Source organism: Chroicocephalus ridibundus, chromosome 27 (assembly GCF_963924245.1).
Source record: "Chroicocephalus ridibundus chromosome 27, bChrRid1.1, whole genome shotgun sequence".
Lineage (NCBI taxonomy): Eukaryota > Metazoa > Chordata > Aves > Charadriiformes > Laridae > Chroicocephalus > Chroicocephalus ridibundus.
The window spans coordinates 519526-541347 of NC_086310.1; the positions used below are offsets into that span (position 1 = coordinate 519526).

Here is a 21822-nt window from a genome sequence, read left to right on the forward strand (position 1 = left end):
CAAAATAACAGAGAATTTTATTAAGCTTCAGCAGAGAGGGACCTGGGAGTCCTGGTGGACAACAAGTTGACCATGAGGCAGCAATGTGCCCTCATGGCCAAGAAGGCCAATGGTCTCCTGGGGTGCATTAAAAAGAGAGTGGCCAACAAGTCAAGGGAGGTCATTTCCCTCCTCAACTGGTTAAAGACACATCTGGAGTACTGTGTTTGGTTCTGTCCCCCCTCCTCAAGTTCAAGAAGGACAGAGAACTATCGGAGAGAGTCCAGCAGAGGCTACAAAAGATGATCAAGGGGATGGAGCACCTCTCTGATGACAAAGGCTGAGAGACCTGTGTGTGTGTTTAGCCTGGAGAAGAGAAGACTGAGAGAGGATTTCATCAATGCTTATCAATATCTAAAGGGCGGGTGTCAGGAGGATGGGGCCAGGGTCTTTTCAGTGGTGCCCAGCGACAGGACAAGGGGCAACAGACACAAATTGGAACACAGAAAGTTCCATCTCAACATGAGGAGGAACTTCTTTACTTTGAGGGTCGCAGGGCCCTGGAACAGGCTGCCCAGAGAGGTGGTGGAGTCTCTTTCTCTGGAGATCTTCCAAACCCACCTGGATGCGTTCCTGTCCAACCTGCTCTCGGTGAACCTGCTTTGGCAGGGGGTTGGACTAGATGGTCTCCGAAGGTCCCTACCACACCTACCATTCTGTGATTCTGTCATCTCAGCTAATTTTTTCCCTCTCCTTCCACTTTGCACCAGGGTTGGCAATGCAGGAGATGGATCCTCTGCCGATAGCAGAGCAGCTTCCCCCAGCTGGGGGTCCCTGGGGTGGGGTGGGCACAAGCTCACCAGGCAGAACGTGGAGGGGCCCCAGGAGGAAGCTCCAGGAGCCCCATATCCTAAAACTGAGGTGCAGACTGCTCAAAGGGGTGCAGAGATTCACAGGACTGCGCTCCCAAGCAGGCAGAGCCCTGCCCGGGCATGGTGAGGCACCAAGGTTAGGTACCAAAGTTCATGGGACCCTGCTGCTCTCCTCCCCGCTGCTCTCCTCCCAGCTGGCTGATGGGAAAACCAGTGGGGACCAGACGGATGGTTGAGCCTGGGCAGGTGTTTGTCCAGCCTCCAAACCTTGAGCTCACCCCACAAACTCTCTCCAGAGTCTGTCTAGTCCCTTCCTTGTTGAAGATGGAGAGTATTTGCAGCTGTTGAAGCTGATTTTCATGTTCCCTCCTGCACACTCAGAGCCGTCCCAGTTTGCCCTCTCGCTGTGTCTCTTTAGCCTTTTGCAATATCAGCCAAGCCACATCCAGCCCTTAAGGGTGCAAATCACGCTGCCCGTGTTATTGTTCAGACAGAGCCAGATCCCAGGTTTGTCTGGTTTTAACTCAAGTCCTAGAGATCCACTTGGCAGTTCCTCCCAGCCCCATCACACCCCAGTTCAGCTGCATGCCTTGAGGGCTTACACTTGTTTCTCTAGCTCCTTAACCCCCCAGGAATCTGTTTAGCACCTCTACCTAATTACATCAGTTACCCCCCAGGGAGGCTGTTTAGCATCTTCCCTAATGTGACAACCTCCTCATCCCAAAGGTGCAAGAAGGAGGTCAAGGTCAAGGTCAGATGCATTTCTGGGTTCCTCTGCTGAGCAATTTCACAATTTGCCTCTGCCAAGGTCTTGCATCAGCCTTAACAGCTTTAATTTCTAATTAGTTGCTTGCTCTCCTCCTTTTCCTCTCTGTCATCCTGTGGGCTGCTTCTGCCTTGGGTTTCCCTTGTGTATCTCAGAGCTGTGCAACGCTGCTCCGGTGGACTGTTGTCACCACTGCTGAGTGACATCGATTTGCAAGGTGCTGGGCATCCAGCTGCAGGGCTGGGGTCTCCAAGTGCTGCCCGAGGTATCGCTTCTCCTTCCTGCGCTTGCAGCCCATTTCTAGCCCCACAAGCCTCAGGCATCAGACAGGGAGCCCAGACCCCCGGGGACTGCCCACCACGACACCAGCCCCGGGATGGAGAGGAGGTGCTGGCTACCGGCACGGGGCCAGGGCATTAGTGGGGAGCATGGGAACCTCGCCTCCCCCACCAGCAGCACCCCATCCCCCAGTGCCCCCCAGGCTCTCCCCTGTGCCACTGGTAAGGGGGGACCGGGAGCTGCTTGGTGTTGGCTCCCTGGTGCTGGGGGCCGTCACCCAGGGCAGGGACAAGTATTTTTGCACCTCGATGGCTGGGCTCCGGCGGTCGGGGTCTAGTGTCAGCAAGCGCCGAAGCATCTCCAGTGCCCCAGAGCCGAATCCTTGCCAGGACGCCGGCACCCCCCGCCCCGCCACGCCGCCCTGCCAGGCACTGAAGTCCTCAAACTGGGGGTCAGAGCTGGTGGCCACAGCCCAGGGGAAGCAGCCAGTGCAGAGGCAGAAGAGCAGAACGGCAAAGGCCCAGACGTCCAGGCTGGAGTCCAGCTCCAGTGTGTCAGAGCCCTGCAGCAGGCAGAGCTCCGGCGGGGTGTAGGGCAGGGTGCCAGACATGGCACCCACTGCTGAGCCCTGCACGCGGGTGAGCCCGAAGTCTCCAAGCTTCACCCGCCGGCACTCGCGGTCGAAGAGCAGCACGTTGTCCAGCTTGACATCCCGGTGCACCAGGGCACGGCTGTGCATGAAGTCCAGCGCCTCGGCCAGTTGGGATGCGCAGCGCTTCACCAGCTCCTCCGCCAGGCCCTCCTGCAGGGAGGGTGGTAACCTCACCCGCTGCTCGGCCCCCTCCCCAAAGTGGGGCCTGCAGCACCCAGACCCCTGCCCAGCACCGCCAACCCGTGCTTTGTCCCACAGCAGCCTGTAGCCACCTGCCAGTGCTGCAAAGGGTCTCCCCGTGCACAGCATGAGCACGCACCTCACTGCAAGGTGTCTCCTCCAGTGCACGCCTCCACTGCACCCACTGCAAAGTGTCTCCTCCTGTGCTCAGCATCACTTGCACCCCACTGCAAAGGGTCCCCCCACCAAAAGCGTGACCATGCACCACACTGCAAAGGGCCTCTCCCCGCACAGTGTCACTGCACCCCACTGCAAATCTGTCCTGGCACCTCCTCCTCCATCCTCCCACCCTTCCTGGCCCCCGTCCCCCTCCCACAGAGCCCCCGGGGCAGCACACACCCCCGGGTTGAGCAGAGCACACAGATCCCCGGCGGGAGCGAGCTCCTGCCCAAAAGCGAAGTGTGTGGCTGTCTCGAAGGCGATGGGCAGGGCGCGCAGGCAGGCGGCATGGCTGGAGAGGCACAGGGCGATGCAATACTCCCGCAGGAACGCCCGCCGCTCCGTCTGCTCCTTCAGTATCAGCTTGAGGACCACCGGCGAGCCTGGGAAACAGGGGGAGAGCCGAAGCAGGGTCATCCCCATTCTGGGGCAGCAATGGGGCAGAGACAGGGTGGTTTGGGCAGAGCTGGGGTTTGGCTTGGATGGGTCGGGTACATCTGTACACATCTGGGGAGCAGGTTTCCCTAGCCAGCAGCAAGGTCACCCTCCCTGCCCTCCTTCCAGTGCCCCTCACCACCATCCCGGGGCTCCGTCAGCACCACGCGGCCGTAGGTCCCGCTGCCCAGCTCCTCCAGCACAGCGTAGTGCTCCTCCAGCTCCTGCTGCGGCACCTCGCGGCCCGTCTGCACCATCAGCCGCTCCAGGAACTCCTCGTTGTCCTCCCCATCCTCGTCCGACTCCTCCATGGGCCCTGGGGAGAGCCAAGCCCCCCGCGCTGCTGCAGAGCCCCAGCCCCTTGCACGGGGAGACAGCGGCAGCACCACCCACCCGGCTGGGACAGCCCAGTGTAGCCCAGTCCAGCCCAGTCCAGCCTGGTCCAGTCCAGTTTAGCCCAGCTCAGCCTAGTGGAGCCCAGACCAACCTGCTCTGAAGCATCCCAGTATAGTCCAGTTCCAACCAGCCCAGTACAATGCACCCAAACCCAATCCAGTCTTTCCCTGCCCAGTCAAGCCTGGTCACCTTCTCCAGTCCAGCCCAGTCCAGCCCAGTCCAGGTCAGTTTAGCCCAGCCCGGTCCGGTCCAGTGCAGCCCAGCCCAGCCCAACCCATTCTAGGTCAGTCCAGTCCAGCCCAATCCAGCACAGTCAAGTCCAGTACAGCCCAGTTTAGCCCAGTACAGCCCAGTCCCACCCCGGGGGCTCTCCCCACGGTGTCCCTGGCTGGGATCAAGCCCTGCCTTTCTGCCCCAGGTGCTGCATAGCCATGGGGGTCCTGGCTGATGGGAAGGTGCAGCCCCACACCAAGAGGTGATGGGGACCCCAAAACGCCCCTGCCCAGTGGGGCTGAGCACCCCTGGCTGGAGCTGGGGGGGAGGGTGGGACACTTGCTCCATTGAGCTCCGGTGTCGCCTTGTTAGGAGGGAGGGCCAGCGCCGCATCACACCCCAGAGGAGAGGCAGTGAGCCCTGTCACCTCTCAATGAAGGGACAGGAAGCTCCACATCACCCCCCAGATCACCCCACAGCAGCAGTCAGGGCTCCATCGCTCCACCCTACGTCCCCCGCCATTGCAAGGGTCAGGGCTGGCTCTGTCCCTCCCCACATCCCCCCATTGCAGGGAGCCAGGGATGACTCTTTGCTCCTCCATCCCCAGCCCTGAAGCAGGACCCTGGACCCTTCTCCCATCCCACCACCCATAGCCACCTGTATCAGCACAGCTGCAGCGAGGTCACCGCCACCACTGACACCTCCAGGTGTGCAGGGCCAGGACAACCAGCCTGTCCCCCCCCAACACACCCCCCACTGCCGTGGGGCTCAGCCAAGAGGGCCATGCAAGCAAGCCAGAAGCAGCAGGCAGGGTCGAGTGTCCCTTGGGGTTGCATGGGGACAGCCGAGCAGCCCAGGAGCAGTGCATGCCTCACCTGCGTCCCCCACCGTGTGTCCCAGCAGGGTCGGGTGCTCCCAGGGCGCGGCTGGCTGCCCCCAGCCCCACAGCCGCCCCTGGCACCGGGAGCTGTGACTCAGACTTTCCTGCCCGCTCCCATGCCACCGGCCCGCGCTAATCTCTGCCGCTCGCGCGCAGGGAACATGTGTCAGCCCCAACGCGTGCCGAGGGCCAAAGATAGGCAGGAGGCAGGACAGGCAGGGCATTGCATGGGGGGACAGACGGACAGGATGGAGCTGGGGATGGGGGACAGACAGGACATTGAACGGGGGGACAGAGGGACAGGATGGAGCTGGGGATGGGGGACAGACGGGACATTGAATGGGGGGACAGAGGGACAGGATGGAGCTGGGGATGGGGGACAGACACGACATTGAATGGGGGGGACAGATGGACAGGATGGAGCTGAGAATGGGGGACAGACAGGACATTGCATGGGGGGACAGAGGGACAGGATGGAGCTGGGGATGGGGGACAGATGGGACATTGAATGGTGGGACAGACAGACAGGGTAGAGCTGAGAATGGGGGACAGACAGGACATTGAACGGGGGGACAGAGGGACAGGATGGGGATGGGGGCTGAGCCGTGCGGTGGGCTCAGTGCGCCCGATGCGGGGTGGGGAAGCAGGATGCAGGCCTTGTGGCTGTCCCTCAGCACGCTGCTCTGCACTGTCTGTCTGTCTGTCTCCGAGCTGCTTGTTCACCCAGAGAGGGGGCCTGTTCCCAGCACCACGCTCTGTCCATCCGTTCCTGCAAGCTGTCCTCCACACTGCCCGTACATCCATCCATCCATCCATCCATCCATCCATCCATCCCTCCCTCCCTCCCTCCCTCCATCCATCCCTCCCTCCATCCATCCATCCCACACAGTGCCTGGTCCATCTGTCCCCACACACCTTGCTGCTTATCTTTGCTGCCCCTGCCTGTGCTGTCTGTCCATCCCCCTCCAGGCACCCTGTTCTGTCCATCCCCCCACACCATGCATCATTCTCTCTGTCTGTCCACGTCCACAGTCCTCTGTGACAGCTGCCTCATGCCACCTGTTTGTCCCCCCATGCGGCGCTCCATCCTGTCCCTCTGTCCTTCCTCGCAGTGCTGCCTCCCCATCCGACCCACTTCACTGAGCCGTGCTCCTTGACGTCTGTCTGTCCCCACGTGCAGTGCCCTGCCTGCACCCCATGCCTCTCTGTCTGTCCCCCATGCAATGCCATCACAGTTGCCATCCCACAGCGCAACCCTAACCATGCCATGACACAGCACAGCAATGCCACAACACAGCTCAGTCATGCCACGACACAGCCCGGCCATGCCACGACACAGCCCGTCAACGCCAGGACACAACGAAGCAGTGCCACAACACGGCTCAGACATGCCGTGACACAACCCAGCCGTGCCATGACACAGCCCGGTCATGCCACAGTCCAGCCCAGCCATGCCACAACCACACACCACCTACCCCCATTGCCACAGTCCCCCCCCACGCCACCCCCGGCCCCGCCACGTCCCAGCACAGCCCCAGCCCCGGCCTGGCCATGACCCCTCATCCCGCTGCGGTGGCATCCCGGCAGGATGCAGAAAGTCATGGGCATCCCTCCACCTGCCTCAGTTTCCCCTCTCCGGTGCCACCTCCCTGAGAGGACAGGGGTGACCCGTTTTGTCGTGTGTCCCCTAGCCACCCAGCATCTCACAGCTCCAGCTTCACCCACCTACGTGCCAGACTGCTCCCACAGGGGTGAGGGCCAGAGACCGGGAGCAAGCAGTGGGTGCCAGACCCCCAGATGTGGGGCAGGGTGATCTGGGGACAGAGTGGGGATGCCAGCCCTGGTTGCTGACCCCCTGCAATCTCCAGGACCAAGGCATCGTCCCATGGGGCTGGCACCAACCCTGGGAGACGTCGTCCCCACACCGAGCCCCCTCCACCACTGTCCCCAGCGTCCTCAGCCCTGGCCACGCCACCCCCGCCCCGTTCCCCGCTGTCCGCCCCCCCCCCCCCCAGCTCTGACTCACATCTGGGCCCCCTCAGCGGGGCGCGTTCCTGGGGGGTCTATTTTGGGATGGGGCTGGCAGAGCCCGGCTGGCGGCACACGCACCCGGTGTCCTGCCAAGGAAGTACTGGCCGTGCCGAAACGCGGCGGTCAGCCATGCAGGTGCTGGGGGGTCTCCTCGGGCTGGGGTGGGGGGACGACAGCACCCAGGGGTCAGGGCACCCTGGTCATCCCTCCACCCGCACCCCAGGGCTGTGCCTGCCCCAGCATCCACCCTCTCCCATGGTCCCCCGGCTGGATCCCTCCCTCACAGTTTTCAGGGCCATACCCTTCCTTCTCCCCGGCTTCCCACAACCGTCTCCCTTCCTCTCCCCATTGCCCAGGACCATCTCCCTCCCTCTCCCCACTTCCCGCAGCCATCCCTCTCCCTCTCCTCATTTGCTCTAACAATACTCGTCCCTCTCCCCACTTCCCACAATAATACTTGTGCCTCTTCCCACCCAGTTCCCACCAACTACTCCCTCCTTCTCCCCACTTCCCACAATAATACTCATCCCTCTCCCCAGTTCCCATGGCCATCTCCCTCTCTCTCCTCAGTTCCCACAACCATCACCTCTCCATCTCCCCAGTTCCCACCACCTCCTCCCTCCCTCTCCCCACTTCCCATGACCATCTCCCTCTCTCCACTTCCCACAATAATACTCATCCCTCTCCCCAGTTCCCACGATCGTACCCCTCCCTCTGCCCACTTCCCATGACCATCTCCCTCTCTGCACTTCTCACAGCAATACCCGTGCCCCCCGCTGTTTCCCACGGCCACCTCCCTCTCCCCAGCTCCCCAGGGCCGCGTCCCTCCCGCTCCCTCTCCCTCCCCACCTGCTCTTTCCCCCCAGCCCATCTGCTCGCGGAGCCCTGACCCCGACCCCGCTGGAAGGTAATTAATATTTGACAGCACATTAGCAGGACCCGCTTGGCGGGCGGCCGACAGGGGAAAGGTCGTGCCCCGCTGTTACCCACCCCCCGCGGGGAGCAGGGGCTGCTCCCAGGGGGGTGCCCCCCCAGCTCCCTCCATGGGGCAGGAATCAGAGGGTTGTGATCCCCCTGCCCCACTGGGGACCACCCCCATGGTCCGGCCGTCCAGCCCCACAGGCACGTCTCTGGCCTCAGTGGCATGCGGAGGATGCGGGCGCCTGTCCCTGTCCGTGCCCCCGCCGGGGGGGGAACCTTCGCTGGCCGGAGTCCCGGGAGCGTGGGAGGGAGCGCGGTGGCAGGGCCACGGGGGCGGAGGGACGGACAGCTGCGGGGGCACCGAAATAGCCAGCGGGCAGCCGGGCCAGGTGGCACCAGCTTGTCCCTGTCCTCATCCCCAGGGCTGGGGCTGAGGCGGGGGGGCACAGCCCAGTGCTGAGCCCCATAAGCCACCGCCCCAGTGCCCCCATCCTCTCTGCCCCTGACGGCATCCCCAAATTCCCCCTCTGTCATCGCAGGGGGGAGATGTGCCCCCTTGTTGTCCCACTGCCCCATGGCCTGCCCCTCTGGCCCCACGGCACCCACACCCTCTACACCCAGAGCTCCACTGCCCTGTGCCCTGCCCCTCTGCAGCCCCTGGTCCCACTGCCCCCACACCCTCTGCTCCCCTGGTCCCCATTGCCCTACACCCCACCGCTCTGCCCCCTTGGCCCCTATAGACCCACACCCTGCCCCTCTGCAACCCTGGCCCCCACTGCCCCATGGCCTCCCCCTCTGCAGCCCCTGGCCCCACAGCACCCACATTCTCTGCTCCCATAGCTCCCATTGCCCCACACCCTCCCCGTCTGCAAGCTCTGGCCCCCAGTGCCCCATGCCCTGACCCTCTGCCCCCCTGACTCCATTGACTCACTCTCTGCCCCTCTGCACCCCTGAGTTCACTGCCCCACACCTGGCCCCTCTGTCCCCCAAACCCCATTGCCCCAGTTCCTGCCCTGCTGCCCCACCTGCCCCAGCCCCCCACCTGCCTCCCAGCAAGACCCAGTCCGGCCCCTGCCCCACATTCCATGGGGCAGAGCCGCAGGCATGGTCCCCTCCCCGGCAGGCTGGCTGCTGGGAGCGGGACAGGTGGCTGCAGGGATTAGCGCTAACGAGCTGTTTCATAACAGGGTCAAGAGGCCACGGGGGGAGTGTGGGCAGGGGGCCAGGCTGGGCTCAGCCCCACACCTGGGACAGCAGGATCCCTGCACTCACCCCACTGAGGCCCCACAGCGTGGACATGGCTGTGCGCAGGCACCCCATGGTGCCTCGTGGGGCTGGGTGCCCACATCCCCGGGCACAGGCATGGTGCAGGCAGACGCTCAGTTTCCCACATTTAATGACTGGGCAGAGGGATAAGGGGCTGGGGCAGGATCCCCTGCTGCCACCGATGGCCTCCTGTGGAGTCTTGTGTCTGGGGTCCCCCATGGGGCCAGGGGCTGCCTGGGGATGGATGCAGGAGGGATGCTCCGCAGGGGGACACGGTGGCTGGGGGCCATCGAGGGGCAGAGCTCAGGCATCCTGCAGGGACAAAAGGATGACCATGGCGTGATCCTGCCCTGCCAGGCCACCCCGGGTATCCCATGGCGGCGGGAGGGGGTCCCAGACCTGGCAGACCACGCCGACATCCTCCTGGTGGGTGCAGTCGTGGCGTCCCCACATGCGGTGGGCGCAATCCCGCAGGGTCCCCTCCTGACCCCGGCAGCGGACGTCGTCCAGCCAGATGCGCCCAGCACCGGGGCCGAAGCGGGGCCGTCCCCGGGGAAGGTCGCCAACTTTCCCCGCTGCCCCACAGCTCAGCTCCCGGCAAACCACCGCCGCGTTGGTCCCGCTCCAGCCGTCATCGCAGACTGTGCCCCACTGCCCAGCGTGGTTCACCTCCAACCGCCCGGCGCAGCGCCCGGGGCCACCCACCAACCGCAGCTGGAAGGGGTCTGCGGGGACATCGTCGTGACACCAGCCCCAAGGGACACCCCCCCATCTAGGGCAGCATCACCCCATGCCGCTGGCACACTCACCCTCGCACTCAACAGCGGCCACCCGATCCATGGGGCAGGGAGACGGGTGCCCCGGTTGGAGGATGCAGTGCTCCAGGGCCGGCTCCTGCCCAGTGCACTGCACCTGCCGCAGCACCACCGGGGGAGCGCCGGCCGCCGTGGAGCCGCAGGGCGCTGGGACGAACCGCGGGCGACCGCAGGCCAGCTGGCGGCACAGCACCCGGGCAGCCGCCGGATCCCAGCCCTCGGCACAGACGGAGCCCCAGGTGCCAGCAAAGAGGAGCTCCAGGCGCCCGGCACAGCGTGAACGGCCACCCTGCAACCGGGCTGGCACCGCTGCGGGGATATGGAACCAGTATGACCAGTACAGCCTCAGTCTGCCCAGGATAGCCCCAGTCTGCCCAGTCTGCCCGACCCAACCTCTGTTTGCCCAACCCGCTCCCTAATCTGCCCAGCATGGCCCCAGCACATCCAGCACAACCCCAGTCTTCCCAGCAAAGCTCCAGTCTGTCCAGCACAACCCCATATACCCAACACAAACCTAGTTTGGCCAGCCCATCCCTGGTCTGCCCATTATGCCCAGGATGGCCCCAGTCTGCCCAGTACAAGCCCTCCTATGTGTGATCCATGCCCCAGTGCCTGCCATATCCCATGGCCGCTGACCCCGCGGCCCCCGAGTGTCACCGGGGGGACACACCGGGGCCACCAGGGGACACCCAGGGGACTCCCAACGTACCAGATCCGGCCACAACGCTGCAGCACAGAGCTGGGGGGAGAGAGGGAAGGGACAGGAGTCGGGACCCAGCCCTCGCCCCACAGACACACACACACACACACCCCTTCCCCGTGCCCCACTGACCTACAACATACACCCCACAGACACCCCCACGCTCCACACTCCTTGTTGTCCCCCCAACACACACCCACAGACACCCCCCCGACCCTACTGACACACCCACCCCCCCCAGCAACACACACGCCATGGACATCCCACCCTGCACACCCCAGTAAAATCCCCAACACACCCCCCAAATCCACCCCCAGCTCTGCCCCCACCAAGTTCACCCCCAGCTCCGTGCCCCTCATGAGCACCCCCAGCTCTGCCACCAAAGTCCTGTCCCCCCCCAGATCTGAGCCCCCCCCCCCCAAATTCATCCCCAGATCTGTGACCCCCCGAAGCCCCTGCCCCACACCCCCACCCACCCCCCCACGACCCCCAGTCCCTCACCGAGGCACAGCCCAAGGCCAACCAGCCCCCCCATGCCGCAGCTGCCTGGGCCCCCCCTCCCAGGCCCCCCCCCCCTTTTAAGGCTCCCTCCCAGGGAGGGCCGCGGGGGGCAGTGGGGCGGGGAGGGGGAAGAGGGGAGGAAGCGAAAATACTGTGGGGAAGTGCTGAAGGAGCCAACCCGGCGCCATGGGGCCAGCAGAGATGGGGGCGTGTGATGGGAAGCAGGATCAGGCCTCCCCTCCGCCCAAAAGAAGGGGCCCTGCTGCCTGCGCTCCCCAGGTCACCCCCCCCCGGCCAAGGGTGCACCCAAGATGGGGCTGATCCCCCTATGTCTCCCCCAAAACGATGCTCCCCATCCCACCAGCCCACAACCTCAATAGGCTCCAGGATCAGGAGCGAGGAGGGGTGGGTCCAGCCCCATTTTATTCCATCTGGAGGTCACAGCAGCGTCCCCCGAGCCACCCAGCCTGGGGGGAGTGTGTCAAGACCCCATTATGGCTGAGAGCCTGTGGCACGGGGGGAGCCTGAAAAGCCCCTCAGGAGATGCTGGAGGGTCAAGGTGAGCGCCCGTAGGTCCCCCCGCAGCCCCTGCACCTCCTGCAGCAGGGCCTGCAGCTGGGGGGCCGGACATGGGGGGCAGCTGCCGGACTCCCCTCCCCAGTGCCCTCCAGCTGCAGGGTGGGCTGGCAGCGGCGCTGCTGGGGGAGCCGGACCTGTGGGGGGAGATATAGAGACCTCCTAAAGCACAGCCATGAGCGATACCTCCCCCAGTTGTGTTCCCCCCCCAAAAAAAATACCAGAATTTCAGGTGCAGGGGGGGCCTGCATCCCTCTCCCACCCTGCCAGCACCCACCCCCACACTGCCACAGAGCACAGGGGTCCCAATGGGTATCACTCCAGGGGGGTGGCAGGACACCCCTTTTGCTGCTATGCCCCCCCCTTACCTGTGCATGGTGCCCTTGGGAGCATGGGGTCTGCTGGGGTGCGGGACGGATGGGTGCTGAGCGGCTCCGGAGTGGGCTGGGAGGGTGATGGGGGGGTCTGGGTGTTGAGCAGCTCCGTGGGGTGCTGGGAGGGTGCTGGGGGGGTCTGCGTGCCAAAGGGCTCCATGGGGTGCTCCTGGGATGCTGGGGGTGTCTGAGTGTTGAGGGTCTCTGTGGGGTGCTGGGGGAGTGCTGGGGGGGTCTGGGTGCTGAGGGGTTCCGTGGGGTGCTGGGAGGGTTCTGGGGGGGTCTGGGTGCTGGGGGTCTCTGTGGGATGCTGGGAGGGTACTGGGAGGATCTGGGTGCCAAAGGGCTCCATGGGGTGCTGGGAGGATACTGGGGGGGTCTGAGTGTTGAGGGTCTCTGTGGGGTGCTGGGAGGGTACTGGGGGGGGCTTGGTGCTGAGGGTCTCTGTGGGGTGCTGGGAGGGTACTGGGGGTGTCTGGCTGCTGAGGGTCTCCATGGGATGCTGAAGGAGTGCTGGGGCTATGTGGGGGCTGGCGATTTCCATGGGGTGCTGGGGGGGTGCTGGGGGGGGCTGTGCACTAGGGGTGTCCTTGGGGAGCTGGGTGGGTACTGGGGGGCTCTGGGTGCTGGAGGGCTCTGGGGGGCTCTCGGAGGGGATGCTGGAGCCTGTATCCAGTTGTACTGCAAGGGCAGGAGGGGCTGCTGACATCAGGGTGGGGTTCTGTGATGGAGGGGGTGATGGGGGCTCTGTGGGGGGAGCAGAAACCCCAGAGGGGCTTGGGTCCAGGTCTGCACCTGGGGAGGGAAGGGACACAAAGTCTGTGAGGCCCCTGCACCACTGTCTCCAGGCCCCTTCACCCTGGGTGCTGGGTGAAGAGCACCACATCCATCCATCTATCCATCCATCTATCCATCCATCCATCCATCCATCCATCCATCCAAACAGCTGTCCATCCATCCAAACATCCATCCAAACATCCATCCAAACATCCATCCATCCATCCGTCCATCCATCCAAACATCCATCCATCCGTCCATCCATCCAAACATCCATGCATCCAAACATCCATCCGTCCATCCAACAATCCATCTGTCCGTCCATCCATCCATCCAACCATCCCTCCATCCTTCCATCCACCCACCCGTCCATCCATTCCTCTTTCGTTACTGTCCATGCCTCCATTCTCCAACAAATCCTTCCTTGCCATCCATCCATCAATCCATCTACCCTTTCTCCTAACTTTCTGTCCTTCCTTCCCTCCACCTTTCTCTCCATTCAGTCACCCCTTCCCCTCTCGGTCTACCCATGCATAGCCCCTACTGTCTTTCCACCCACCCCAGCCCTACAACATTTTATCCTTGTCCTGAAAATTTCTTCCATGAGATTTCTTGCTTACTACCATCTGGATCCAGATTTGCTGGAGGACGTGTGCTCCTCGTGGTAGCTTCTGGACCATGTTTGGCTCCTGGATGTATGCTCCATGTGATAGCATCTGGACTCAGTTCTGCTGGAGAATGTATGCTCCTCATGGTACCATCTGGACCCGATTCTGATGCAGGATGCGTGCTCATCATGGTACCTTCTGGATCTGGTGCTGCTGCAGGGTGTGTGCTCCTCAGGGTATCATCTAGACTGAAATCTGCTAAAGAACCTGTGCTCTGTGTGGTACCATCTGCATCCAGTTCTCCTGAAGGATGTGCATATGGTGTGGCACCACTGGGACCAGGTTCTGCTGTGGGATGTGCACTCCACATGGTATCATCCAGACCCCTTTCTGCTGAAGAATGTGCTCTCTCCATTGTGCCACCCGGACCCAGATCTGCTGGAGGACGAGTGCTCCTCATAGTACCTTCAGGATCTAGTTCTTCTGCAGGACGTGTGCTTTGCATGCTACCTTCTGGACCTAGTTCTGCTGGAGGACGTGCGCTCATCATGGTATCTTCAGGACCTGATTCTGCTGGAGGATGTGTGCTCCATGTGGTACCACCTGGAACCAGTTCCACTGGAGGACGTGTGCTTCTCATGGTACCTTCTGGACCTGGTTCTGCTGGAGGATGTGTGCTCCATGTGGTACCATCTGGAACCAGTTCCACTGGAGGACGTGTGCTTCTCATGGTACCTTCTGGACCTGGTTCTGCTGGAGGATGTGTGCTCCTCATGCTACTTTCTGGACCCGATTCTGCTGCAGGATATGTGCCCCATGTGGTACCATCTGAATCCAGTTCCACTGGAGAACGTGTGCTCCACATGGTACCACCCGGAACCAGTTCCACTGGAGGATGTGTGCTTCTTGTGGTACCTTCTGGACCCAGTTCTGCTGCGGGATCTGTGCCCCTTGTGGTACCATCTGAATCCAGTTCCACTGGAGAACGTGTGCTCCACATGGTACCACCTGGAACCAGTTCCACTGGAGGACGTGTGCTTCTCATGGTACCTTCTGGACCCAGTTCTGCTGCAGGATGTGTGCTCCGTGTGGTACCATCTGGAACCAGTTCCACTGGAGGATGTGTGCTCCGTGTGGTACCTTCTGGACCCGGTTCTGCTGCAGGATGTGTGCTCCGTGTGGTACCATCTGGAACCAGTTCCACTGGAGGATGTGTGCTTCTCGTGGTACCTTCTGGACCTGGTTCTGCTGCAGGATATGTGCTCCATGTGGTACCATCTGGAACCAGTTCCACTGGAGGGCGTGTGCTTCTCATGGTACCACCCGGAACCAGTTCCACTGGAGGATGTGTGCTTCTCGTGGTACCTTCTGGACCTGGTTCTGCTGGAGGATGTGTGCTCATCATGGCACTTTCTGGACCTGATTCGGCTGCAGGATATGTGCCCCATGTGGTACCATCTGAATCCAGTTCCACTGGAGAACGTGTGCTCCACATGGTACCACCTGGAAACAGTTCCACTGGAGGACCTGTGCTCATCATGGTACCTTCTGGACCCAGTTCTGCTGCAGGATGTGTAGTACTCATGGTCCCTTCAGGACCTGGTTCTTCTGCTGTAGGATGTGTTCTCTGCATGGTACCTTCAGGACCTGGTTCTGCTGCAGGACGTGTGCTCCTCAGGGTATCATCTAGACCAAAATCTGTTGAAGAACGTGTTGCCCATTTGGTACCATCTACATCCAGTTCTGCTGGAGGACGTGTGCTCTTCATGGTACCTTCAGGACCTGGTTCTGTCACGTTCTGGTTACTCCACATGGTATCCCCTATTGGGACCACCATGGTGGGGGCCAACTCCTGCCTTGCTTTGGGCCTGGTCCCTTGTGTAGTTCTAACCAGATGCTGCCCCACTTTGGCTTGAGTGGCATCAACAGGATGCTTTCCTGGTAGGGGCTGGGTGGGCTGGATGTCAACTGCCACATCCTGCCCTGTTGGTGGTTGAGTGGCACCAAGTAGATCCCACCCTGCTTTGAGCTTGGTACCTTGCATAGTCCCAACCAAACCCCGCCCTGGTGGTTTCCTGGTGGTCCGGTTGGCACCTGCCAGAATCTGCCCAGCTTTGGGTTGGGTGATCTGTATGGTACTGGTTGGATCCCGCCCTGCTTTGGGCCGGATGACACGGATGGTACCGACTGGATCCCGTCCTGCCTTGGACCTGTTGGTACTGACTGGATCCCGTCCTGCCTTGGACCTGTTGGTGCCAGCTGAATCCCATCCTGCCTTGGACCTGTTGGTGCCAGCAGGATGCCATCCTGCCTTGGACCTGTTGATACTGGCTGGATCCCGTCCTGCCTTGGACCTGTTGGTGCCAGCTGGATTCCATCCTGCCTTGGACCTGTTGGTGCCAGCTGGATCCCGTCCTGCCTTGGACCTGGTGGCACCAGCTGGATCCCGTCCCACTTTAGACCTGGTGGCACCAGCTGGATCCCGTCCTGCCTTGGGCTTGGTGCTCTGGATGATGCCAGCTGGGTCCTGTTCTGCCTTGAGTCGGGTGATCCTGATGATACGAATGGGATCTCGTACCGCTTTGGCTTGCGTGACACCGATTCGACTTTGTCCTGTGGGGCGCTGCGTGCCGGGGGTGGCACCAGTTGAATCCCATCCTGCAGGCTGCTGGGTGCTGGGGGTGACACCAGTTGCATCCCATTCCGTGGGGCGCTGGGTGCCAGGGGTGGTGTTGGCCGGACCCTGTCCTGCAGGGTGCTGGGTGCTGCTGGCCGGTGGAGATGTCCCCGTTGGTGACAGCAGGTCCCCTTGCCCTGCAGCAACGAGAGGGTCGCTCAGCCCAGCTCTTGGGGGACACTCAGCCCCAGAGGTGTGGGCATCTCTTGGGGACAGGGTCTCTGGGACCCCCATCCCTGCTCCTCCTACCCTTGCGGGCTGTCCGTGCGGCGGGTGGGATGGCTGCGGTGCTCCGGGGAGAGCCAGGAATGTGGGGCTGGGCGGAGGGGAGCACCCGGGATGGCTTCGTCGTCGGCTGGTGGCGAGTGGGCTCTGCAGGGCGGACATCCAGGGTGGCCAGCTCATCTGCGGGTGGAGGAGACCAGTGTGAGCCCTGCAGTGCGTGCACTGGATGTGCACTGTATACACACTGCATCCTGCCTACGAATGCACTGCATGCATGCACCCTGCCCTCACATGCACTGCACAGACTCGGTGTCCCCATGCAGCGGAAACACGCACTGCACACACACTGCACCCTGCCCATGCACGCACTGCACAGACCCCATGTCCCCGCGCACTGCACCCACACGGCACCGTGCCCACGCATGCACTGCACACACACGCTCCACCCTGCCCACATACACACTACACACGTGCGCTGCACCCTGCCTACACATGCGCTGCACAGACTCCTTGTGTCCGTGTGCTGCACACACGCACTGCACCCTGACTATGCATGCACTGCACACACGCATGCACAGCATGCACTCACTGCACCCTGCCCATGCGCGCACTGCACAGACTTGGTGTCCCCATGCACTGCGCACACACACACGCTGCACCCTGCCCACGTGCACACTGCACCTGCACTGCACTCTCACTGCAGCCGCTTGCGGCAAAGCCGCGCTGCACCCTGCAGACCCTGCACCCACAGGGTTTGCAATTCAGACGCGGTGTCCCTGTGCCCACCCACTGCCCCGTGCCCACTGCATGGGTACGGGGACTGCCCGGCCCCCAGCCGCCCCCCCATCGCGGGTACCTGCGCAGACAACAGCCGCATCCTCCCGGTGCTGGCAGTTGGTGAGGCCCCAGGGGGAAGCCGGGCACCCCAGCAGAGACGACTCGTTCCCCTGACACCGCACGTCGTCCAGCCAGATGGGCCCAGTGCCCTCGCCGAAAAAAGCTGCCCGGGGTGCGTCAAGGGCGGCACCGCAGCCCAGCTGCCGGCAGACCACCGCCGCGTCCGGCAGCCCCCACAGGTCATCGCAGACGGTGCCCCAGTGCCCGTCGTGGAAGATCTCCAGCCGGCCGGCGCAGCGCCCCGCGGCCCCCACTAGCCGCATGGTGGGAGCCCCTGGGAGAGAGACCGGGGTCAGCACCGGCGCAACCCAGGGGAGCCATGGGTGGGGGGTGCCTGTGCACACCCTGCCTGGGCACACCGTGACCATGCACGCTGTACCCGTGCATGCCATGCCTATGCACACTGAACCTGCGCACGCTGTACCTGTGCACGCCGTACCTGCACACACTGTATCTGTGCACGCTGTACCCGTGGCATGCTGTACCCATGCACAACGTCCCCGTGCACACCGTACCTGCGCATGCTGCGCCCGCACAGGCTGTAAGGGGTGGCGGGGTGAGGGTGGGCGGCGGGGTGGGCATCCAGGGGGGCTCGGTGGTGCCGAGGGGCTGGAAGCGGTGAGCTGTGGGGAGCGGCAGTCAGGCGAGGGGTCCCCAGCTCGGGTCCCCCCGCCCCGGCTCACCCACCTGCCCGCTGCAGCCCACCTGAGCAGACGGCGCTGGCATCCTCTTCGTGGGCGCAGACGTGGGGACGCCAACCCCGGTGCCGGCATAGGACCAGGCGCTCCTCGGTGCCCCGGCACCGCAACCCGTTGAGCCAGATGGGACCCAAGCCCTCTCCAAACCAGGCTCCTGGGGGGGCAGCCAGGGCGGCCCCGCAGCCCAGCTGCCTGCAGACCACCGCCGCGTCTGGCAGCCCCCAATCGTCGTCGCAGACAGTGCCCCAGCGCCCGTCGTGCTGCACCTCCACTCGCCCGGCACAGCGCCCGGGGCCCCCAGCCAGCCGCACCGGGAAGGGCCCTGGGGACAGCCCGCGCTCAGGCACCGGGGCAAATGGCACCCCACAACACCCGCTGGGACCCACTGGGATCCTGGGACCCGCTGGGACCTACTGGGACCCGCTGGGCTCCTTTGCGCACACTGGGACCTGCTGGGATCCTTTGCACAAACCGGGACCCACTGGGATCCTGGGACCTGCTGGGACCTACTGGGACCCGCTGGGCTCCTTTGCACACTAGGGAACCTCGTGGGACCTTCTGTGACCCCTGCACCCACTGGGACCCACTGGGACCCTCTGCACACACTGGGACCTGCTGGGATCCTGGGACCTGCTGGGACCTACTGGGATCCTTTGCACAAACTGGGACCCCCCAAGAGCTCCCCCTCACTGGGACTCACTGGGAGCCACTGGGTCAGACCCCTCCCCACCGCGCTGCCCCCCTCCCCCCCCCACCCCAGTACCTGTGCTGCGGGGTCCCAGCAGCCCCACTGGAGACCAAGTGGAAGGATGAGTGGGGGACACAGGCGCCTGGGCATCTCCCCCCATCCCAGGCTCCCCCGGGGGGCCCGGGGCACCCAGCAGTGGGGACCAGTGCCCAGAGGCCAGTGCCCTTCCCAGTTCCCTGTGCCCACTGCCCAGTGCCATTCACAGTTCCCTGTGCCCAGTGCCTTTCCCAGTGCCTGGTGCCCCACGACCAGTGCCCTTCCCAGTGTCCATGACCAGTGCCTGGTGCCCTTCTCAGTGTCCAGTGCCATTCCCTGGACCCAGTGACCAGTGCCCTGCCCAGTGCCCACTGCTCCATGCCCAGTGGCCTCCTGCAGGTCCCAGTCCCTACTGCCCCAAGCACAGTGCCCCTCCCAGAGACCAGTGCCCAGTGCCCAGTGCCCTTCCCAGTGCCCAGTGCCCTGTGACCACTGCCCTTCCCAGTGCCCGGTGCCCCATGCCCAGTGCCCAGTGCCCTTCCCAGTTCCCAGCACCCAACGACCAGTTCCCTGTGACCAGTGACTGGTGCTTTTCCCAGTGCCTGGTGCCCCATGGCCAGTGCCCACTGCCCTTCCCGGTTCCCAGAGCCCAGTGCCCCATGTCTTTCCCAGTGCCCACTGCCCCATGACCATGACCAGTGCCCTTCTCACTGCCCACTGCCCAGTGCCTTTCCCAGATCCTGGAGCCCAGTGCCCAGTACCCGGTGCCCCATGACCAGTGCCCAGCGCCCTTCCCGGTTCCCAGAGCCCAGTGCCCCATCACCAGCAACCAGTGCCCAGTGCCCATCCCAGTGTCCATGCCCAGTGCCCAGTGCCCTTCCCAGTTCCCAGAGCCCAGTGCCCCATCACCAGCGACCAGTGCCCTTCCCAGTGCCCATCACAGCCCACCCTACACAGTTCCCCTCCCAGTGACCAGTTCCCAGGACAGCCCAGACCACCCAGTGCCCTGCCCAGTGTGTCACAGCCTTCCCAGTATCCTGCAGAGCCCAGTACCCAGTTACCAGCACAGCCCGCAGTGCCCCACACCCAGTGCCCATTATGGCCCATGGCACCCAGTGCCCTTTCCCAGTGCCCAGTTCCCAGTGCCCCATGCCCTTCCCAGTGCCCATTACGGCCCGTGGCACCCAGCGCCCTTCCCAGTGCCCAGTGCCCCATGCCCTTCCCAGTGCCCATTATGGCCCGTGGCACCCAGTGCCCTTCCCAGTGCCCAGTGCCCCATGCCCTTCCCAGTGCCCATTATGGCCCATGGTACCCAGTGCAATTCCCAGTGCCCAGTTCCCAGTGCCCCATGCCCTTCCCAGTACCCAGTATGGCCCATGGCACCCAGTGCAATTCCCAGTGACAAGTGCCCAGTGCCCCACAACCCTCCCAGTGCCCAGTATGGCCCATGGCACCCAGTGCCCTTTCCCAGTGCCCAGTTCCCAGTGCCCCATGTCCTTCCCAGTGCCCAGTATGGCCCATGGCACCCAGTGCCCTTCCCAGTGACAAGTGCCCAGTGCCCCACACCCCTCCCAGTGCCCATTATGGCCCATGGCACCCAGTGCCCAGTTCCCAGTGCCCAGCCCAGCTCCCAGCACCACCCACGGTGCCCAGTGCCTGTCCCCCCCCCCGCAGTGTCCCACAGCCCCATGCAGTGCCCCTGCAGCGCCCAGCCCCCTTTGCAGCTCCCAGTGCCGCCCCCCAGCAGTGCCCTTCCCTTCCAGTGCCCAGTGCAGCGCCCAGTCCTGTGCAGTGCCCAGGGCAGTACCCAGCCCCCCCGTGCAGTGCCCACTGCAGCGCCTGTGCAGTGCCAGTGCCATGCCCAGTCCTGTATTTAACCCCCCCCCCCAGCACCCACGCCACCCCCGTGCTGTAGCGCTGCCATACGCACACCAACCCCATGCAGTGCCCGTGCAGTGCCAGTGCGGTGCCAGCACTGTGCCTGTGCAGCACCCAGTGCCGTGTTCAACCCCCCCCTCCCAGCACCCGTGCCATAGCCGTGCCATACACACACCAACCCTGTGCAGCGGCAGTGCCCGTGCAGTGCCAGTGCCAGTGCCATGTCATCTCGGTGCCTGTGCAGTGCCTGGTGCTGTATCCAACCCCTTTCCAAGCTCCCGCACCGCAGCCATGCCATACGCACATCAACCCTGTGCAGTGCCCGTGCAGTGCCCGTGCCGTGCAGTGCCAGCACAACACCCTTGCAGCGCCTGGCGTTTTATTTCACCCCCCTCCGAGCACCCACGCCGTACCCGTGCCGCAAGCACACCCACCCCGTGCAGGGACTTTGCCAGTGCCAGTGCCAGTGCCATGCAGTGCCAGTGCAGTGCCAGGGCCCATGCAGTGCCCATGCACCCTTCCCAGCACCCACGCCGTACCTGTGCCACACGCACACCCACCCTTGCAGTGCCGTGCCGTGCCATGCAGCGCAGTGCAGTGCAGTGCCAGTGTCAGTGCCAGTGCCAGTGCCAGTGCCAGCACAGGCGGTGCCGCCCGGGCTCACCCAGCAGCAGGATGGCGAAGGCCATGGTGGGTGCTGGTGGCGGTGGGGCCGGCGGGGGGGGGCGAGGCCGAGCCGGGGCTGCCGGGCCAAGGATGACTCAGTCCGTCCGTCCATCCATCCAGGGGCCAGGCTGGGGGGCGGGGGGGGGTGCTGGGACCCCCTGGGCTGGGGACGGGTTGGGGGGGGTGGAAGGGGCAGGAGGGTCCCCCGGTTGTGTGTCACCCCCCCTCCCCCCGCAGCCGCAGGGCCAGCGGGGGGCAACGCCGGAGCCACGTGGCACCCAGAGGACACACGTGCAGCGCCCACGCGTGTGCACGTGGCCTCCCGCCGCCCCGACACACGTGGGCACGTGGCCTCTCACCAACGCACGTGTGCATGGGACCTCCCACCACTCCAACACGCGTGGGCACGGGGCCTCCCCCCAGTACGCGTGGGCACGGGGCCTCCCATCAACACGGGTGTGCATGTGGCCTCCCACCAACACACGTGTGCACGTGGTCTCCCGCCGCCCCACCATGTGTGGGCACACGCCCTCCGCTGCCCCGCCATGTGTGTGCATGTGGCCTCCCACCAACACGTGTGTGCACAGGGCCTCCTGTTACCCCAACACGCGTGGGCA

General features: G+C 63.8%; 3 protein-coding genes across 11 annotated transcripts; all 3 read right to left on the reverse strand.

The window, feature by feature from the left end:
* LOC134507754 (serine/threonine-protein kinase SBK1-like) lies at nt 1–9216 on the reverse strand. Of its 3 annotated transcripts, XM_063318624.1 has the most exons (5): nt 7667–7693; nt 6898–7058; nt 3522–3698; nt 3128–3330; nt 1–2698 (listed from the first exon to the last, which is right to left on the reverse strand). In XM_063318624.1, the coding sequence occupies exons 3-5, from the start codon at nt 3691–3693 to the stop codon at nt 2012–2014; spliced, it is 1062 nt and encodes a 353-aa protein (XP_063174694.1). In that variant the 5' UTR covers nt 3694–3698; nt 6898–7058; nt 7667–7693; the 3' UTR covers nt 1–2011. The 3 variants fall into 3 exon arrangements, with proteins under 3 accessions (XP_063174694.1, XP_063174693.1, XP_063174695.1); XM_063318623.1 differs by lacking the exons at nt 6898–7058; nt 7667–7693 and adding an exon at nt 9096–9216; XM_063318625.1 differs by lacking the exons at nt 6898–7058; nt 7667–7693 and having other exon boundaries at nt 3522–3975.
* Nucleotides 9217–9241: 25 nt separating this feature from the next.
* On the reverse strand, nt 9242–11194 carry LOC134507759 (CD5 antigen-like). Of its 2 annotated transcripts, XM_063318635.1 has the most exons (5): nt 11106–11194; nt 10614–10643; nt 9899–10213; nt 9489–9814; nt 9245–9401 (listed from the first exon to the last, which is right to left on the reverse strand). In XM_063318635.1, the coding sequence occupies exons 1-5, from the start codon at nt 11137–11139 to the stop codon at nt 9393–9395; spliced, it is 714 nt and encodes a 237-aa protein (XP_063174705.1). In that variant the 5' UTR covers nt 11140–11194; the 3' UTR covers nt 9245–9392. The 2 variants fall into 2 exon arrangements, with proteins under 2 accessions (XP_063174706.1, XP_063174705.1); XM_063318636.1 differs by lacking the exon at nt 10614–10643 and having other exon boundaries at nt 9242–9401; nt 11106–11155.
* Nucleotides 11195–11283: 89 nt separating this feature from the next.
* Nucleotides 11284–21637, reverse strand: LOC134507748 (soluble scavenger receptor cysteine-rich domain-containing protein SSC5D-like). Of its 6 annotated transcripts, none has more exons than XM_063318611.1 (9): nt 21204–21637; nt 18701–18727; nt 17945–18259; nt 17755–17862; nt 17199–17513; nt 16367–16522; nt 13453–16254; nt 12050–12850; nt 11284–11818 (listed from the first exon to the last, which is right to left on the reverse strand). In XM_063318611.1, exons 1-9 carry the CDS (start codon nt 21226–21228, stop codon nt 11598–11600), a joined length of 4770 nt encoding a protein of 1589 aa, XP_063174681.1. In that variant the 5' UTR covers nt 21229–21637; the 3' UTR covers nt 11284–11597. The 6 variants fall into 6 exon arrangements, with proteins under 6 accessions (XP_063174681.1, XP_063174680.1, XP_063174682.1 ...); XM_063318610.1 differs by lacking the exon at nt 21204–21637 and adding an exon at nt 20719–21153; XM_063318612.1 differs by lacking the exon at nt 18701–18727.
* Between the last annotated feature and the right edge of the window lie 185 nt (nt 21638–21822).

Coding starts and splice junctions, on each gene's coding strand:
- LOC134507754 (XM_063318623.1), bottom strand. CDS start 9,216: ATGTGGGAAACTGAGCGTCTGCCTGCACCATGCCTGTGCCCGGGGATG. Junction 3,331..3,521: donor GACGGAGCCCCGGGATGGTG/GTGAGGGGCACT, acceptor CCTGTTTCCCAG/GCTCGCCGGTGGTCCTCAAG. Junction 2,699..3,127: donor GTGCTCTGCTCAACCCGGGG/GTGTGTGCTGCC, acceptor CCCTCCCTGCAG/GAGGGCCTGGCGGAGGAGCT.
- LOC134507748 (XM_063318608.1), bottom strand. CDS start 18,884: ATGGCACTGGGCAGTGGGCACAGGGAACTGGGAAGGGCACTGGCCTCT. Junction 12,851..13,452: donor AAATCTGGATCCAGATGGTA/GTAAGCAAGAAA, acceptor TTCCCTCCCCAG/GTGCAGACCTGGACCCAAGC. Junction 11,819..12,049: donor CCCAAGGGCACCATGCACAG/GTAAGGGGGGGG, acceptor CTCCCCCCACAG/GTCCGGCTCCCCCAGCAGCG.
- LOC134507759 (XM_063318635.1), bottom strand. CDS start 11,139: ATGGGGGGGCTGGTTGGCCTTGGGCTGTGCCTCG. Junction 10,644..11,105: donor TGGCCTTGGGCTGTGCCTCG/GTGAGGGACTGG, acceptor CTCTCCCCCCAG/CTCTGTGCTGCAGCGTTGTG. Junction 10,214..10,613: donor CAGCGTTGTGGCCGGATCTG/GTACGTTGGGAG, acceptor ATATCCCCGCAG/CGGTGCCAGCCCGGTTGCAG.